This window comes from Clarias gariepinus, chromosome 22 (genome assembly GCF_024256425.1).
Source record: "Clarias gariepinus isolate MV-2021 ecotype Netherlands chromosome 22, CGAR_prim_01v2, whole genome shotgun sequence".
NCBI classification, from domain to species: domain Eukaryota; kingdom Metazoa; phylum Chordata; class Actinopteri; order Siluriformes; family Clariidae; genus Clarias; species Clarias gariepinus.
The window spans coordinates 11,287,583-11,306,069 of NC_071121.1; the positions used below are offsets into that span (position 1 = coordinate 11,287,583).

An 18,487-nucleotide genomic window follows, 5' to 3' on the forward strand; every position below is an offset into this window, starting at 1 on the left:
GTGGTGTAGATCCCTGTGTCTCCTGACGTCAAGGCCAGCCCTCTATCTAGGCAGGCTGTCAAACGGCATGGCTTTCATTCCAGCCACAGCCAGCAGCTACAGTAGGACACCAGCAAGGTGAATGAATGTCTCTGTGTTGGTTTTATTTCTGATTGCTACATGAGCCAGTTTTCATGTGACATTTTGCATGTCATGTTCAGTTTGCTTTTGTTTTGTTACTACACTCTTAGAATAAAAGATTCCAGTTAAAGATTTTTGGGTTTGTCCATTTTAAGAAATCCTTATAGGTTTTAAGTTTACTAAAAGGTGGTATTTTTGGAAAACATTCTTGGTAGAATCTCTTAGATATGGTTAAAAAAAATCCAAAGAACCCTTAAGTATTTTCTAAGAGTGTATCTTAGTTCATTTCAAGACTTTATCAGTCAAGAACCAGTTATTATTTTTTTCTATTTGAGTGTAGGCACTGTTTTATTATATGAAACATCAATTCCTTTGTGAGGTTCTCTAAAGAGAAGAAGAACTTGCCTGCCTTTGCAGATGTCTGGAGGAATCTTCTCTCCCTTGGATAAACTTTTTGACCCAGACAGTGCAAATTGCCACCCCTTGGTGTGCTACTTGTGCCGTGAGCAGTATGAGCATCCATGTCTGCTGGATTGTTACCACACTTTCTGTGCCAGTTGCCTGCGCGGTAGAGCTGTGGACAGCCGGCTCTCATGCCCCCTCTGTGGGTAAGAACCTGCTACGCAACTGCAAACAAAAGATCCCTGACATCCTTAGTTTGGTCAAAAGATCTTTTTAATAACAGCACAAATCTGACAAGAGCTCTAACTGCAGGCTTTATATTAATGCATTTGTTTAACACTAACAATATATACAATTTTATTTCTATAGTAACAACTTACACAGGGATTTAAGAGGTCGGCACTCCAAGTACATAAATGTGAAAAAAAAATGCAGTTGCTGTTTCTGTGTTTACAGTTTCTGTTAGAGTGTGATTATTATTTTAGGGCTTATATTATCATTTTTGGAGAAAGTCTCCAGTGTCAGGGCATTGCAAAATTAACACGGGAAAATCATCTAGTTGCTTTTGCCATTTTTATTTACATGTTACCAGCTTCTACTGTATAATGTAAGTGATCGTATAAACCTTTAAATTATATAAGTAGAATTAAATTTTTTTATGTCATTGATTATCCTCCTACAACAGCCCATGTAATAGCATGGTTTCTGTTATATGTCTGTAAATAGCCAGAATAAAAAGCTAAATAATTTCACTTGTAATGTGTTACATTTGAGCAGCTTGGCATCATGTCCACAGCTCAGATTGACATGCATTTATCAGTTGCCAATGCCAGGCCATACCAAAGGCAGAAATCAACAGCTGCAGTATAAATCCTGCCCTTGTTTTAGCCTAGATGGAAATACACATGGCATACTCCAGTGAGGCCACAGAGGCGTCAGACAAACCCTGAGCATGTGCCCTTATCTTGTGCTGTGTATGATTAGAGACAGCTACACCTTTTCTGTTCCGTTCTTTTCCCTTTGTGCAGAATAGCAAGCCATGCGACAGCTAACTTCCATACAATATTTATGGATATCAAATATAAGGAAATGCATCACTAAAAGGAAAACCATCATGCTTAAACTAACATGTTTATGTAAGTATGAGTTTAACTTTAAAGTGCTTGTGCATCTTGCATATATTACAACTAAATTGCAACAGAAATAGAACCTACTCTAGGTTGTTGTCAGAACTACATTATTTACTTTTTATGTGTATTAAAAGGTTTCTTTAAGCATATGTATGTGTTTTCAAGAACTTAGACAAATTTTGTTCAAGGATTTAGGAAGTTTCCACAGCAGCTTATGCTCTTGACGTGTTATTTTTTTTAACTAATCTTGACTAACCCTGTTTTATCCAGGAATTCATGACCATGCTTTTTCCGTTCTTGTTACCATGGTGGTAGGAGAAAAGGGCATGGTAGATACTGTATATAGCATATGTATGAATAGTGTAGAATTAAAAGTAGGGGGAAAAAAAGCTGTGTTTCCTCCCACAGTCCGAAAAAAGTGAGCTGTGCTTTTCTTTCCCTTGTGCGTTCTAGGCATCAGTCTGTTGTGAAAGGGGTGAATGCACTGCCTCCAGAGGACCGTCTACTGAAGTTCTTGGTGGATAATTCTGCGGACAGCGAAGAAACCGTGCAGTGTGCCAACTGTGACTGGGAGTGCAAGAAACAGGTCTTTTGATCAGGCACAAGAATCACGATTTATATTGATACAGTGGATTCAATGGGATTACAAGCTCATGGGTGAAAAAGATGTTCATAATTTTCAGTAAACTATACTCTAAAGAATTAGGCTGCTTGATAAGATTTCGGGATTTATTATTATTTTTTAAATTAAAAAAAATAAAAAAAAAGTAGAAGTTGCTAAATTCTAATCAGAAAGATATTTAATGTAATCTGATGTAAGCTTCTTTATAATAAGATCTCTGGATGATTGGACTGTGAGTCATTACACATTTCCAGACTAATTACAGCCTGTGTCCCCAATGACACAGCTAGTGTGCTAACATACTATTTAGTGTGTAGTATTATGTAATTTGCGACATAGCCCATGCAATTAGAACTCAGAGTTAGATGCTGTTCTTGCCCTAGTTTTCTCAGTATTAGAAAAAATATATCTATTTTGCTTTGTTTGGTGCTGCATTTTAATTGAGGCTGTTTTACAAAAAGTCAACATAGACATCTACCTAACTGCTTGCTAGCTAGCTAGCTAAAGGACAATTGAGTAAAGAAATCCCATCTATGTTTTTTGCTATTTTGTTAGTTTGTTTGTTTTGTTTGACCTAATATAGGTAGTTTTATAACAGATTACACTTGCACTTGTGCCACTTTCTCTTTTAGCTAATTAGTTTGGATTAGCATAACAAGATGACAGGGATGGTTAGCAGCAACTCATAAAAATCTCTTCACATCTTTTAAATCTTACACACAGCCTTGTTAAATTTCAAAGCTGTTCTCCTAAATACTTTATATATTGCCAGGATGTGGATGCAATGTATTATTGCAACACTTGCAACCAGCCCCTGTGTGGAAACTGCAGAGAAGCCACCCACAAGGCCAAGATGTTCTCACGCCATGAAATTGTTTCCCTGGCCAAGCGCACCAAGGAAGCCCACAAAAAGTGTGGTACGCCATTATGCTCTGAATAAATATGATTCTTCTTTGTCTTTCGACTAATCCCTTTCAGGGGTCACCACAGCGATTCATCTGCCTCCACCTAACCCTATCCTCAGCTTCCTATTCTCTCACCCCAACTAACTTCATGTCCCCTCTCACTGCATCCATAAATCCTCTGAATGAATATGCGATATGTACTAAAGTATTTGGCCAAAATTACCAGAATTATTGAATTCAGATTATTTTAACCAGACCACTTATGCCCAGTGAAGGGCAATCTTAAGGCTTTAGCATAACATATCTTGGACAATGCTATGCTTCCAACTGTGTGGCAATAGTTTAAATAAGGCCCCTTTCTATTACAACATGATTTTGCCCCATTGCAAAGCAAGTGGTATAAAGACATGGTTTGGTTAGTTCAGGGTGGAAGAACTTGACAGACCTCAATGACCTCAATCCTACTGAGCTTTAGGATGAACTGGAACGGAGATTCCAAGCCAGGCCTTCTCGTCCAACATCAGTGCCTGACCTCATAAATGCACAGAATGAATGGGCACGAATTTCCAAAGAAATACTCCAAAATCTTTTGGACAGCCTTCCAAGAAAAGTGGATGCTGTTATACAGTAGCTACAAATGGAGGACCAACTCCATATTGGAGTATATGCGTTTGGATGGAATGTCCTTGTAGGTTTGGCCAAATACTTTTTCCATATCAATTATTTTCAAAATCCAGGGGGAAAAAACACGGATTAAACTGTTTGTCCTTATCTTACTATTAATAACTTACTCATGAAGCTCTTTGTTTGCATACAGCACTCCATGAAGAACTATACATCATGTTCTCTACAGAAAAGAAGTCTATGCTTTGCATCAACTGTTTCAGAGACATGCCAGTGTAAGTGCAGCTTCTCTCAAAACAAGGATATTGAACAAGGTTTTTTTTTTTTTAATCAAACTGCTCTATGGTGACTTTTTATTACAGGGAAAGCAGAGCGCACTGCATTGATATTGAGACAGCCTATATGCAAGGCTGTGAAAAACTGGACCAAGCCGTTTTAGTAAGCAGCCTGAAAACTTTACCCGATACATAGTGTATAGAAACTGTAAGATGACACATACTGTACAAAAACATGTTGCTGTTTGTTTAAGGCTGTGAAGGAGCTCCAGACCTCAGCACGAGAAGCCATTGTTCTACTGAAAGCTATGATTGGAGAGGTCAGGGCAAATGTGGACGAGGAGGAGAGTGCAATTTGTACCCTTTTTAACAGCATGCAGGTAATACATTATTTAATTTAACATTAATAAAAATGTTTAGTAATTGTTCATTGGAACATTTGGTGCAACATCAGATACAAGTACTTAAATTCTGTGTGCTGTATATTAGAGACAATTTAAAAATGCAGTGTCATAAATCATAGTGTGGGTCAAATCACAAGCAGGAAGTTACAAACAAGAATAATTAGTTAAAAAATATATATAAATAAATAAATAAAGAAAGAAAGAAGGCTGTGAAAGCCAGATGAAAAAACATGAAAGCCAGAATCAAAATAAAAAGGCACACTAAACAATAAATAAAACATAAATAAAACTTTAAAAGCGTGTCTGAAATGCCTGAAACACTGGCATCCCAGGAACTCCTCTAATGGCCCAAACATGTGGAAATTGCTTATTAATTGCTGAAATATATGTAATAGGATTTTAGATGGGATGTGCCAACCAAGTTTCTGTAATGTGCAAGTGGTGCAGTGGGCAGGTTCCCCATGCCAAATTTTCTCTAAGCCACCTCAACCAGGATTGTACAGCCTTCTTTAAACATTTGCAAGACTTAAATGTTTTACTGCGGCTAAGAGTCTCATTACCGTACTGTCCTCGAAGTCTTCTGTAAATTTTAGTCCTGGTTTGATTTGAACGCCCCTTGTCTCATTTTTTCAATTATTAAAAAAAAAAAAGCTAAAGAGAAATTGATGTGGTACAAGAGAACTAAGACATTTTGTAACGCTATTGAGAAAATAATGAACTGTCAGTACACACCTACAGTAGTTGTGTTTTATTCATTGTCTAATTAATGTGGATTTGATGGCAGCCTAGTGTATAGTACTATTGTCTTGCACCCGTTATACTGGAGCTTTGAATCTTACCTCTTATCTCTGTATGGAATTTGTGGTATACACAAAAAATGTGGTAAATGTGATAAATTGCTACTTTTTATACCTTAATGTAAAGTTTTAATAGATTGCTATAGCCAGTAAAATCATATACAGCTAAAAAAATATATACATACATTTTTGGTGTTGAGAAATTTACTTTTTATAAATAGTATCCTCTGTCTCTAACTTTCAGGAAAAACTTGCAGAGAGAAAGAAGATTCTTCTTAAGGCAGCTCAAAGGTTAGTGTCTCATAAACCAGTTACAAATGTAGGTTCTTTTGTTCTGATGAACACATGATGTCTCTACCAGCTACATAAAGCACAATAAAATCCCAAAGAGCGCTTTGAGTCAGTAGCAAAGACATTATGGATCTTATTACACCTTCTAAAAATATCTCAGTGATATTGCTGTAAACCTGCATGACATCTCACTCCGCTTCTATTCTAGATCTAATTATAGTACTTTGTTTCTATGTTACTAAATTTCTGTGTAATGGAAACCTTGAAATTCAGTAGAGTTTAAAGTCTTTTGTTTCTTCAATGTACCACTGTAATTTCTTTCTTTTTGTTCGTGTTAATGACATATAATGGTGCTGGACATGTTACTATGAAACAGGAGAGCCTTGCATCCTGAGCTCTTCCTCTTATCTTCGAAGTTACAAAAGAAAAGAATATATCAAGAATATATCAAGAATTACATATTTAAAAAAAAAAATCTGATTATATGGAGTGCTTAAGTTCACCAATATAAAACTGTTTTTCAGTCTGAGCCATGCTTTAAAAACTACCACTCAAAAGTTTGGGATCACTTGTTCTTTGTTTTGTTTAGTGATTTATTTTCCATATTCTTCAACAAAACTGGGGATTTCAATACTGTAAAATAACATATATGGAATTAGGTAATTATGTAACAACAGTCAGTTGTAATTTTAAGACATGGAGGTCAGTCTTTTTTTAAATAGTTCTTGCAAGAACATTAATGTCAAGTGCATTTGCAAAACCCATCGAGCTCCTATGATGAAACTGGCTCTCATCTACCTCTGCTGCAGACGAGAAGTTAATTTAGAGTTACCAGCCTCAGAAATCATCAATTAACAAACAGCACCTTGGGTTAGAGCCATTACGAAGGCTTTATAGATCATGAGTAGCAGATACATCTCAACATCAAAATCATGTAGAAAGAAATAAAAATCAGGAATGACCATGAAGTTCCGATCCCAAACTTTTGAGCGGTAGTATATATAAACAACTGACAACTGAAAAAAAAAAAGAATAAATAATGTATAATTTTGCAGTCAACATGAGGAGAAGGAACGGGCTTTTAAAGAGCAGCTGTCACATCTGGCTGCACTGCTGCCAACTCTCCAGGTCAGAGCTTTTCCTGCCGTCTCTTTTCCTGCCTGTCAATCTGATTAAGTCTATCTAATACAGTAATTCCTTTTCCTTCCATGCAGGTCCATCTGGTTACATGCTCGGCTTTCCTTAGTTCAGCAAATAAGTTTGAGTTTTTAGACATGGGTTATGTGAGTAGACCTTTTTTTTCCCTTGAGGAAACTCACTTACAAAATGTGGAAATATACAAAAAAAAAAGATGTACAGTACTATGTTGCAGGAAGTAAAAGATATACGATATAGAGTTATTGGTCTAATAATAATAATAATAATAATAATAATGTGTTTTAAAATTCCCCAAAATCATACCTCTGTATGTTCTCACCTCCCTTAGCAACTGATGGAGAGGCTAAAGAAGATTGTAAAGCTGCCTCATAGACTGAGGCCATCCCAGAGCAGTAAGGTAAAAGCACACTGCACATTTAGTGTGTATTCTTTACTGTCATTACCTTTCTCATGGAGTGACTCTTTACACAGATAAACACGGAGTATCGATCTGAATTTGCCCGCTGTCTGGAGCCCCTGTTACTTCTGGGTCAGCGACGCTCAGTGTCCACAGCTGGCAGCCTCTCAGGACTGGGCAATAGCAGTGGACTGTTAGTGTCTCTGTAATTTGTTGAGGAGAGGTTCTGATACTTTTTGTCATCAAGGACACCTTTAAGCGTAGAGGTTTTTTTGTAATGGCTGAAATTTTATATAGACAGAGCATATTAGGTTCATTTATGCACTGATGTGTCTTTAAAAAGATTTTGATCAAGACGCATCAAAAATTTGCTAATAACTAATAAGAACTTAATGATGAGTTGTGATTTCCACCACTGTAAAAAGTCCCAGATGTCCTGGCTATGCTCCATAGACCCTCTAGGCCTGGAAAAGAAACTGAATAATGTTGAGTTAAGTCAATTCAATTTCTGCATAATAGTTTTTTGCTCCCTGCAGGCTACCATCTGTGACCTGTCACTCCCCGACAGGCGGACATATGATGCTAGATTCTTCAGGGGTCCGAAAGACCACTTCTCACCGCTACATCAGCACTAAAGTCCTTCTGGCTGAGGGAGGAGAGAATCCCTTCACAGATCATTGTCGGAATTATGAGAACAGCTACAAGGTGCACACGGGATGCTAATGGTCTAGTGATACGTCTTGCAGTTCCATCCTTCTTTGTATAACGGCTCATTCCTTTTTATTTTCCTTTTGCCTGAGTAGAATTTGCAGACAGAAATCCAGAAGCTTAAGGACCAGGTACAGGAGATTCACAGAGACCTAACTAAACATCATTCCCTCATAAAGACAGACACCATGAGCGAGATCCTGGACAGGTCTCTGGAGATGGAAGGAGAGATCTCATCTGAATATGCAACTGTTGAGATGATGAGAGCAATGTTTGAAGAGGTGATCTTCATAAAATGCTGGTGGATTAGCTTCATGTTAAATAGAGAAAACCTTTTAAGACTTCTAAAGTTCTGTGTAATCTTTTGTAGATCTGGGAGGAGACCTACCAAAGGGTGGCAAATGAGCAAGAAATTTATGAAGGTAAATCAGTATATAAGTGTTATATACTGTTGCCTCTGTTAATGTTAACTCATTCAGTTTTGCTTTCATTTCCAGCACAACTTTATGACTTAGTTCAGTTGAAGCAAGAGAATTCTTTTCTGACGACTATTGCTCGGCAAATAGGTCTCTACATCTGTTCTTTATCGAAGGTGAAGGAGCGCCTCGAACCCAGGTCAGAGCTTTTTCTGCCATGCAATCCCCCAAATACATTCCAGTCCATACAGTATCATCTGTCATACAACTTATTCAAATGATTTTAACCAGGCTTAAGGAGCCAAAGGAGCTTAAAGATGACTGCAAGGAGACCATGCTGAAAATGTATGAGGACAGCAGCATAACAGCTGAAGCAGAGCCCAGGCAAGCTCTTAACTAATGAACTTTCTTCTTTATTGTGACTGTGAATGAGGGATATATTGCATGAAATAAACCATAGAGAAGTTTTTTTTTTTTTACCATTTGTGTTCATGCAATGTTGACAATGTACATGATATATATTTTCGTACAAGGAACATTTTCTTTTTCGATCATTTTGGTGTAATGGGTGCCTCCCTTGTCAGTTAGAGCAATAGTAAATAATAATGACTTCATCTTAGCATTCATGTTAAGCACTTTCCTCCACGTCTGCCTTATTGCCCTGTGATGGACACCTGACCATCTCACACACACTGTAAGTGACTGTTAAATATCCTATTCCAGATTTAGTCCAATTTTCCATAATATAATTACCTCCACACTTCTCAGAGGGTGGCTTTTGGAGCGAGGCTGTAAGGATTTGTGAGGTCAGGCAGTGGTGTTGGGTGGGGGGGACTGGGGTGCAGTCAGCGTTACGGTTCGTCTTAGAAGAGTTTAGTGAGGTTGAGGTCAGGTCTCTGTGCACAAATAGCAAACTGTCTTCATGGCGGCCCACAAGAAGCCGCTTTAAGCAACAGGGACAGGGACACGGTCATGCTGGAACAGGTTTGGGGCACTTGGTACCACTGCTATAGCATACAAAACTATACTACAAAATATATAGTGTAATTTAAACAGACGTTCAGGAAAGACTCACAGGCTGCCTTTCTTTGTTCTGAAAACTTTCAAATTACAAAACTGGGAGTAAAGGGGTTAAAAAGTAAGGACATAGTATTCTCTTCCTTGATGTGGAGTGTTTTGAAGAACATTATAGACACATTGAGTACCTAAAAAGAGGCATGAACTTTTGGAGTATGACCCCATTCCCACTGTTCTAATTTTTTTAGGACACGTTTTTTCTAACATGGTATTTCCTTTGAAAAAAAAAATACTGTAAAACAACAATCATAAACAAATGTGATTCTCCACAAGGTCATGATTAACAGACCTCTTCAGGTCCTCAGGCCCTAGTTCAGGAACCAGGGGTCTACAGGATAAAAATGCAAGAAAGAAAATCTATGGAACTCTATTTGTGTATAAGAGTATTCTTAGTCAGTCCTAGTCAGGCTTACTCTGATGATCTATTGACGCAACATACAGTAGTAAAACCTCAACTGTTATCATTATGATGTAATAAGCAGATGTTCATGTGGCTTCTCTCAACAGCAATGAACTCACGTCTCCCCATGAAGACTATCGCACTCTAAACCTATCCGACGACTCCAGTCTCAAAGGCAAGGACCTGTACAGGCTGAACAAGCAGAAATGCACCAGCGAGACAAGCCACTGCATTTCTGTTAAACCATAACTCAGCTGATCAGCCTCGACTATCCGTCATAGACAAGACAGTAGATGAGGCATTTCTTTATTTAAAATGCCTTTAAAGCAACACTAAATCAGAGTCAAAAATAAAATAATAAATATATTATTCCTACACTGTTTTTATATTAAGTGTTTATTTCAGAGGTTTGTAGTAGTTTTGTATGCTCAGTGTCATAATAATAAATAATTCAGTTCAGTTTGCATCCCATTTGTCGTACTGTAATACTTATTATTCTCCAACTTGCTGTACATGAAGGAAAACATTTGTCAATAAAAGGTGCAATAAATGCTACTTCCTGTCATCCACTGAAGTCCAGGTTGAAAACAAAGGATGTAAAGATGAACAAATGCTATTGAAATGGATAAATGTATATGGTATAATCAAACACAATTGCATTATTTGATTTAGTTACTTGTACTGGAAGGATTGTAAAACAGATGAAATCAGAGACAAAAACAGAAGCTGACAAATGTAGATGGGATGCATAAAAGTTGTAGAACATCACAAACTTGCCCGTGTGTCTTAGAACAAATAAGGTTTTTTTTGGTAAAGGCCTTTGTGTATTATGCTGTGTGCCAGTAAATACATCTGTTAGACTTGGCAACTTCATGCAAAATCCAATCACTTCTGCCCACTCAACTTATGGCTGATTTTTTTCCTGCAGTGCCAAGTTTATCGCCAATAATGGCACACAACATTTAGGAAAGGTGTTTATTACAGATTGTCAGCATTCAGAATTGAAAATCTGCTTTTGCCCAACATTGCTTAAAAAGTGCTAGGAAAAATTAACAAAAACAAGGGTTTTTAAATATCTTAACGGTTCCAACTCCTACAGGAACATTAGAAATGTAATAAAATTCCTGTTATCAATAGAATACCAAATCTAGACCTGGCAGCCCTGAAGATTAACAATGTGTAGTCTTAGTCTGTATGATAGTCTGTTCAGAAATCTTTTCTCTACGATACAAGCTGAATTTTGTTTTAACACCCATATCGATTCCACTTGCCTGTTCTAGTTCAGATGTAGTCGCTATAAATATTAACATCCAGAAAACAAAAATGTTTACTTTCTTCTTATTCTAAGATAAAGATTTGATATAATAGGAAAGTGTGTCTGCAAAGGATTTTATCACCTACATCTGAACTAAAACAGAAAACTGTGACTTTTGTCCCCTTAAACGTCCTGGTGGTTATATACATACATAAACATTATATACATACATAAACACACTGCAGCTTCCACTGACCAGCTAAACCATACTGTTTGAAAACCCTGACCAGTGCTGACAACCAGTGGTTTTTAATCATTTTTTTATTTTTTTTTTCTCCAATATTTTCTCCATTTATTATAGCCCTAAATAATCCTTTCCCCCCCATTTTTTCCCCTCCACCTGTTTTGACCAAAACATACTTGACATGGCATCCTATGTCAAGAATAAAGTTAACAGATGTATATTGTCCACCACCTGGCCAAAAAAAAGATAAACATTTAGGAAGGGTCAAATTGTTGGCCCTGCATCAAGCAAAGGAAACATTACTAAATTCCTGGATTAAAACAAATGTCCAACATGTATTAGCAAAACCTAGAAGCATAGGGCTAAACTGTAAACATCATGAAAGAAATATGGTCGTAATAATCATAAATGGAGATCATTTAAACAACTAACAACTAAACAGCTGTGTCACTATAAAATATTACTCGTTAGTGAGGATAATCAGTGAAAAGGTTTTAATTTGATAGGGAGCATTTTGATCAAATTTAGAGCACTGAAAAAAGGTCATGTGGTCTAATAAGTCCAGATTGACCCTATTAAAGAGCTATTGGCGTGTCAGTGTAAGAAGGCAAGCATGAACTGATAAACCCATCATGCAAAGTTGCCACTGCACAAGCCCCTGGAGGCAGCATTATGATATTGAGTTGCTTTAATTGGTCAACATAATTATGTGGCATGAAGTCAGCTGACGACCTGAATGTACTCAATGACCAGGTTATTACATTAATATATTGTTAGGCATATTCCATGCACATTGTAAATAAGTGGTTCTGGATAAAGACAAGGACTTTTTTTTTTGGCCAGGCAGTATGTAATGTTAGCCAGGTCAAAGAAATACTGATTTTTATCTGTGTTTTTAACTAGAAGCCATCTTTTAACAGAATTTTTTTTTTATATATACATCATCAGATTACTAACATGTGATGGGGGAGCAGTGGGGGTGGCTTTCAGGGATTCTGGTAACAAAGTTCAAAACGTACACAACCGAAAAAAACGACTTGTCTATTTCTGAGTGATAATTCATAGCCATCACCAATGTAAATGTGTAGCTTTCGCAAGGCTGACAGGTCTGCAAAATGAACAACTGCATTGTTGGACCTTATCTAAAAAAAACTCAAATATTACTCAACAGACCTCTTCTGAATTTTAACACAAAGATGAGAAAGAACCTATGTAAAACAATCTATTTACTAGTAGATCTTTCTGTAAAGTAAATAAAATCTGGTAGAAGTATTTGGTATAAGTCGGAGTCGATGTATATTGAGTTGCATTATACTTTTCTTAATGAACATACTGTACAACCTCACTGCACTTTCATACTTGTCAATTCTAAACCCAGTTCCACAACAGGTAAAAAAAAAAAAAAAAAAAGAAGACTTAAGATAAAAAAATGATGAGAGAAATTGATAAATGTCAAACAGATCTATATGATGAAATAGAGATGGAAAACAGATGAATAGGTATATGAAGTATGAGAGAACAGACAAAGTGAACTGTGATAATGCAGGGGAGTGCTGAGAGACTTTACAGCCGTGTGTTTTCGGTCTGAATTGCGTCGAGGTAGAGGCTCCACACTGCTCAGAGTGAGCCTTTGTGTCTCAGAGCAGATCATCAGGCCAGTCTCTCTGTATGTTGTCCCCTCAATTTCCTTGGCGTTAACGTGAGCCAGAAGGTCACCAGGTGCCCAGTTCACTCACAGTGCCAGTCCAGGAAGAGTCCAGGAGTGCACTAGACGTTTCAGCATTTCTCTCTTTGTCCCAGTCTTATGAGTTTACCCTGATGCCTGAGATAAAGGGCAAACCTGTAGGGACTTTCTTTTTGTACTCGATGTAATCCTCTCCGAAGAAATGGATCAGAGAGATCTCCTCCTCCTCGACACGCTCTTTGAAGAACCGCCAGCTAGCCAGTGTATAAGCCAAGAGGCATAACGGGTTGCACAGCATTATCTACAGAAAAAAGTCAAATGTTAATATTTATTTAATATTATATTTTATGAGGGTGAGCAAACCACTAGTACCACACCCTAAGCAGATTTTTCCATCTGAGACATTAGCTTTTAGTTTACAATTTCCCAGTTCAACAAATAGCAAAACATTTATTTTTAATTTTTACATTTAATATCATCTTACATGATGTTTGACACATAGCTATGTTTAAACATGTTGGTTGAGATGTGATCTAGCTGATTGAGCTAGAAAATACATTTATGATTTGTGCACCTCTTCAATAATAACATGACTTTTAATTTTTTTTGTTTAAAATGTATTCAGCTATTTACTCAATCGAAATTTGGGAACAACAGAAATTATTAAGCTTTATTTGGCTGACTCATACCTGAGTACCGATGCTCCAGTAGAACCAGCCCACATATGCGGGGTGTCTGAAAAATGAATAGACCCCGTTGGTTACCAGCACGTGGCTCTGAGCCTTCTCGTTCTGCACTATGTGGTTGAAGTTAGAGCCTGCTGTCAGCATGGCAAACTTGCGCAGACCTTCTCCACACAACACCATTATCAATCCCATAAAACAGATCCAATTCAGTTGCTTCAGATCTGCCCAGGGACACATTACAGAGAATTGATTATAATATGGAAAATACATAGAATAGATATATTTTGGCAAATGGTTAGAGTAGCAAATTAGCTGGGAGTATCTCTTTATCACAAATTTCTCATTATTATGTTAACATATACATAAAGGCACGAAATATAAATCTAAGGCAGAAGTCTATATTTATATCCACAATGTGCCAGTGTAGGCAGGCTTTTGATCTAGTTGACTAGTAGATACATCCAGCTCAACTTGAACCTGATCTTCAAATGAGTATTATTCCTATAAGTAAGAATAAATACTGCAGCCACACTGGCCTTTTGCATAATTTTTATTTAATTAACCTCTTGAAACCTAAATGTCCTTATATTCAACTAACTTTATTTATGTAGCTCCTTTCCAAATGGTCACCGTCACCAAGCAGCTTTACAGAATAAAAATATTATAGAAGTAGAAGATAGAAATGTAAGAAAAAGTGTATAAATTGTAATCATCAGTTTGTCCCTTATAAGCAAGCAAGGGGTGATAGTGGCAAGGAAAAACTCCCTGAAATGACAACACAAAGAAACCTTGAGAGGAAACAGACTCAACAGGGAACCCATCGTCATTTGGGTGATGGTGTGACCCTGATGATAGAATCACTGCAAATCAGTGTGAAGACTGAAAGCTCGATATAATTCGAAAGATTAAGTTAAAGTTTTTACAAAACTGTTTAATGACTGGAATGTTATATGAGGGCATTTTCTCCCAACTACACTCTATGTATCCTTGTTATATTCTCATATAAGGCTTAGGTATTTTACCTAAATAGGCGCAAGGTAAAATTCTTGACATTGATTAAGTCCACAGTTTTTATCAGATGCTAATAAAGGCAAACAGTAATGAGAAATTGTAATTCTCATTACTGTTAAAAAAGTATATACAAAGTATAAACCAGGATTCAAAGAGTTAAAAACCGCTATGTTAATCAACCTCAGGTGTTTAAATCTGTAAATGAATTAAACTGAATGCTATACAATACAAATAATTAACTTAGCGTTATTATCTTGTCATCCCAGGGTTGCGATTTCTAATGCACTTTTTCTTGTACATTGGTTAGAAATACACAAGGCGTTTTGTTTATTCAAAATATATCTAGAATATTGGCTGAAAAACATTGTTAGTTTGCAAAATATAAAGCCGCCTTAGCTCTAGGGTGAAGTGTATTAAACAAAGATTTCTTTGTTTAATATACTTCACCCTAGAGCTAAGGCGGCTTCATTGATTCGGAACACTGCCAAAATTGTCTTGCTGTTCAAGTCAAGTCAAGTCAAGGCAGGGCAAGTAGGCTTTTATTGTCATTCCCACCATATACACTTCGGTACACAGTGAAACAAAACAACAATCATCCAAGACCAAGGTGTACAGGACATGCAGCTACCAAAACACTCCCTTTACCTTTTGATTTTCTCTTTTATTTCTGTTTTATTGTGACACCTGTTAAAAAGCATTTACCCAATAGTTTATAAGACACTTAAAGCTAACTTTTACCCTGATTCTGTTCCCTATCTCTTTGAGCTGTGACTCCCCCACCAATGATGTCTGTCTGTCATAAGAGCACTTTAGCAGCTCTATCAGAAGTCACATATACCTGGAATAAGCAGCTTTTCCACAATAAACTCCATCCAGGAAGAGATTGCTGCAACGGTGTATTCAACGCTGTGGTTGAGCAGGAAGGAGTCTAGAGACAGACTGCGAGGGTTGATAATGGCTGTGACCAGGTACTCAGTGTAGTGGAAGAAACTTAGTGAACACCAGTACCTGCAGAAAGGCAACACTACAGTTTAGACATAACTTGTGCGTAGTAAGTTTTTTTATGAAGTATGATTCGAGGGAAGCGGTAGCTTGAAAAATTATGTACCAGCCAAAGTGTCTCCATGTGGTGTCTGCAAAACTTATGATCAAGCCACATCCGAAGACAAAGCCTAGAAAGCAAGCTCGCACAGCGACCTAATGGGGGGGAAAAACATGTATTGATGTGGAAAAAGACTGTGCACTGCTAAAGTACAGCTTAACAACACAGCTAGTTGTCCTGCTGACTTGCTGTCTACTCAATCCAATTATAGCAGATTATATCCACTTACACACACACACACACACACACACAGAGCCAGCAGGACATCCCGCATCATTATCCAAAAAAATTAAACCATTCCAAAAAAATAAAAATAAAAAGCTTAATAAACGTGATGAAATTGCTCGGATTAAGGATATATACTGAGTGTAAATATAACATTTAGCCTGTTTAGCTCTCACTCTTACCTTGTAAAGAGGTCCCCTGTAAATGATTAGCAGGAACCCGTTGATAACTGTGATATAAAGCGCAATTGCTATTTTCCCGTTAACACCCGTGAGGTAATCGAATATCCAATCAATATGCGAACCAAACTTTACCAACAGGGGTATTATTATTACAACAAGACCTAAAAGAAAGCTTGTAATACTTATCCTCCCTTCCAGCACCAACTTACTGCCTGCCATGTTGAAAATAAGGAAGTCTCTCTGCAAGTCTCGCGAGACTCCGCGTTCTGAGGGCGGGATTTGTCGGAATTCCGCTCGTGCAAGGGAACGGCAATGTTCTGAATCCTACTTTACTTATAAATATATTAATTTTTTAATATTAGACATTTAATAACCAAAACTTATATATAAATATATATTTTTTAAATAAATATGCGAAAAATAAACCCCAAGCAAAACTTTCATTTTCCTTCAAAAATTATTATTTGTCACGTGTACCTTACAGCACAGTGAAATGATTTTATGCAGTAACCCATTTTATGCCCAGTAACCCATGGGCTTAACTGTTTGAGCCCCCACTGCCCTATTAGTCATTATTATTATTATTATTATTATTATTATATTTAATAATAATATTGCTGTTTTTATTTATTTAATTCTTTTCACAAAGCTACAAATGTCACTCTTTAATAAACCCATTCACTCATCGTGAGGACGAAGAAGGCCTGAAGCATATCCTAAGAGAATTAAGACATGAGGCAGGACACACCCCGGATGCGGTGCCAATTCATCTCAGGGCACACACTCACACTCACACCACTCAGTGGTCACTGTTACAGTATGTTGGATAGGAGGAGTTATGTTGCTGAGGTCCCCTCCATACATTCATACACACACTCATACATCCAATCCTAAAATCCTAAAATGGCAATCAGCCTACAATGCATGTTTTTGCACTGTGGAGGAATCTAAAATATCTGGAGGAAAGCCACCAAGCATGGGGAGAACCTGCAAACTCCACCATGCTCAATCTTTAAGGTGCAAGGAGACAGTCCTAACCATTAATTACTAAGGTATTTTTTAATAATATATATAAATATCACACAATTTATTGACAAGTTCACACACAATTACACTCAGACATGAAAAAGTGCCCTGGTTTCAGTTTCTGGTTCCAAGTCTTGGTAAAATATCGATTGATTTGAAACTTAAATTGATTATTTCTTGAATTCTTTACTCATTTATTATTATTTCTTAAATAATACTAATTGCAATTGATATAATTAATGACTTCTTTGGACAAAAGTTTACCTACTTCAGTACTAACTTTCTTTGCTATGTACTGTAAAATCTATTGTTTTCTCTGCTATATATAAAATTATATGTATTTTTAAATGTACACTAGAGGTTTACCCACAGAATATACAATTAGATGTATGAGTGTGTGTATGAATGCATGAGGAGACCTCAGTAACATAACTCCATAACAGTGACTATGGGTATAAAGTATTAGGTGAACTGTTGCTTAGCAAGGTCAGCTTGGATGGACGGATGGATGGATGGATGGATGGTTATAGAAAAAATCATTTTATTGTTTTCATTTTCCGGAAAGCAGGAAATAGTGGAAGCAAAACTGTAGAAAAAACAGATCTTATAGCAATTTGGAACAAGATGGAAAGTCATCAAACTGCATAATGGTACAGCCAGTGTGCACTAATGGAGCTATAAGGCTTAACAACAAAAAATTGTGCCCTTTAGATGTTTTACTTTACCATTATCCAGGTAATTCTTTCAAATAAAGCCATTGCTCATATACAACTGGTCTATAATGATAATCTGTTTCTACACTATATGGCCAAACGTTCATGGACACCTGGCTACCATGTGCTGCCTAAACATCCTATTCCTGATTTATTCCCCTCTTTTGTTATCATAACCTCCATTCTTCTGGGGAAGCTTTGCATTAGTTTTTAATGTGTGTCTTTATGGATTTGTACTTATTCTGTCACAAGAGCATTACTAAAGTTGTGAACTGAAGACTCACAATAAGCGCTGACTTGCAGTCAGATTTACAGTTCATCCCAAAGTTGTTTAGTGTTGTTGAGGTCAGGACACAAATTCTTCGACTGTAAGCATAACACATGATGTCTTTGTGGAGCTCATCTTATGCACAGGGGTACTTTTATGCTGGGACAAATTTGGTCTTCTTGGTGCCAAGTAAGATTTTTTTTTAGACAATTTTGTGAACATAGTTTGCCACTTTATGAACATTATTATGAATCTGAGTATCACTTTTAAATATAGGAGGATAATATGCAATATGCAACATGTTTACAGATGCTGGATGATTTAATGATTAATTACAATGTGGTTACAGTAATATATATATATAT

General features: G+C 36.9%; 2 protein-coding genes across 5 annotated transcripts; one reads left to right on the forward strand and one right to left on the reverse strand.

The window, feature by feature from the left end:
* Positions 1-36: 36 nt before the first annotated feature.
* rnf207b (ring finger protein 207b) lies at positions 37-10,203 on the forward strand. Of its 4 annotated transcripts, none has more exons than XM_053483337.1 (18): positions 37-117; positions 538-728; positions 2,106-2,238; positions 3,047-3,191; positions 3,997-4,078; positions 4,166-4,241; positions 4,333-4,458; positions 5,524-5,570; positions 6,626-6,698; positions 6,785-6,853; positions 7,057-7,125; positions 7,200-7,318; positions 7,662-7,830; positions 7,929-8,114; positions 8,204-8,255; positions 8,331-8,448; positions 8,541-8,633; positions 9,834-10,203. In XM_053483337.1, exons 2-18 carry the CDS (start codon positions 538-540, stop codon positions 9,973-9,975), a joined length of 1,890 nt encoding a protein of 629 aa, XP_053339312.1. In that variant the 5' UTR covers positions 37-117; the 3' UTR covers positions 9,976-10,203. The 4 variants fall into 4 exon arrangements, with proteins under 4 accessions (XP_053339312.1, XP_053339311.1, XP_053339313.1 ...); XM_053483336.1 differs by having other exon boundaries at positions 98-117; positions 500-728; XM_053483338.1 differs by lacking the exons at positions 37-117; positions 538-728 and adding an exon at positions 1,486-1,658.
* Positions 10,204-12,648: 2,445 nt separating this feature from the next.
* icmt (isoprenylcysteine carboxyl methyltransferase) lies at positions 12,649-16,340 on the reverse strand. Its single transcript, XM_053483340.1, has 5 exons — positions 16,116-16,340; positions 15,715-15,803; positions 15,445-15,614; positions 13,599-13,816; positions 12,649-13,210 (listed from the first exon to the last, which is right to left on the reverse strand). The coding sequence occupies exons 1-5, from the start codon at positions 16,332-16,334 to the stop codon at positions 13,028-13,030; spliced, it is 879 nt and encodes a 292-aa protein (XP_053339315.1). The 5' UTR covers positions 16,335-16,340; the 3' UTR covers positions 12,649-13,027.
* Positions 16,341-18,487: the final 2,147 nt, after the last annotated feature.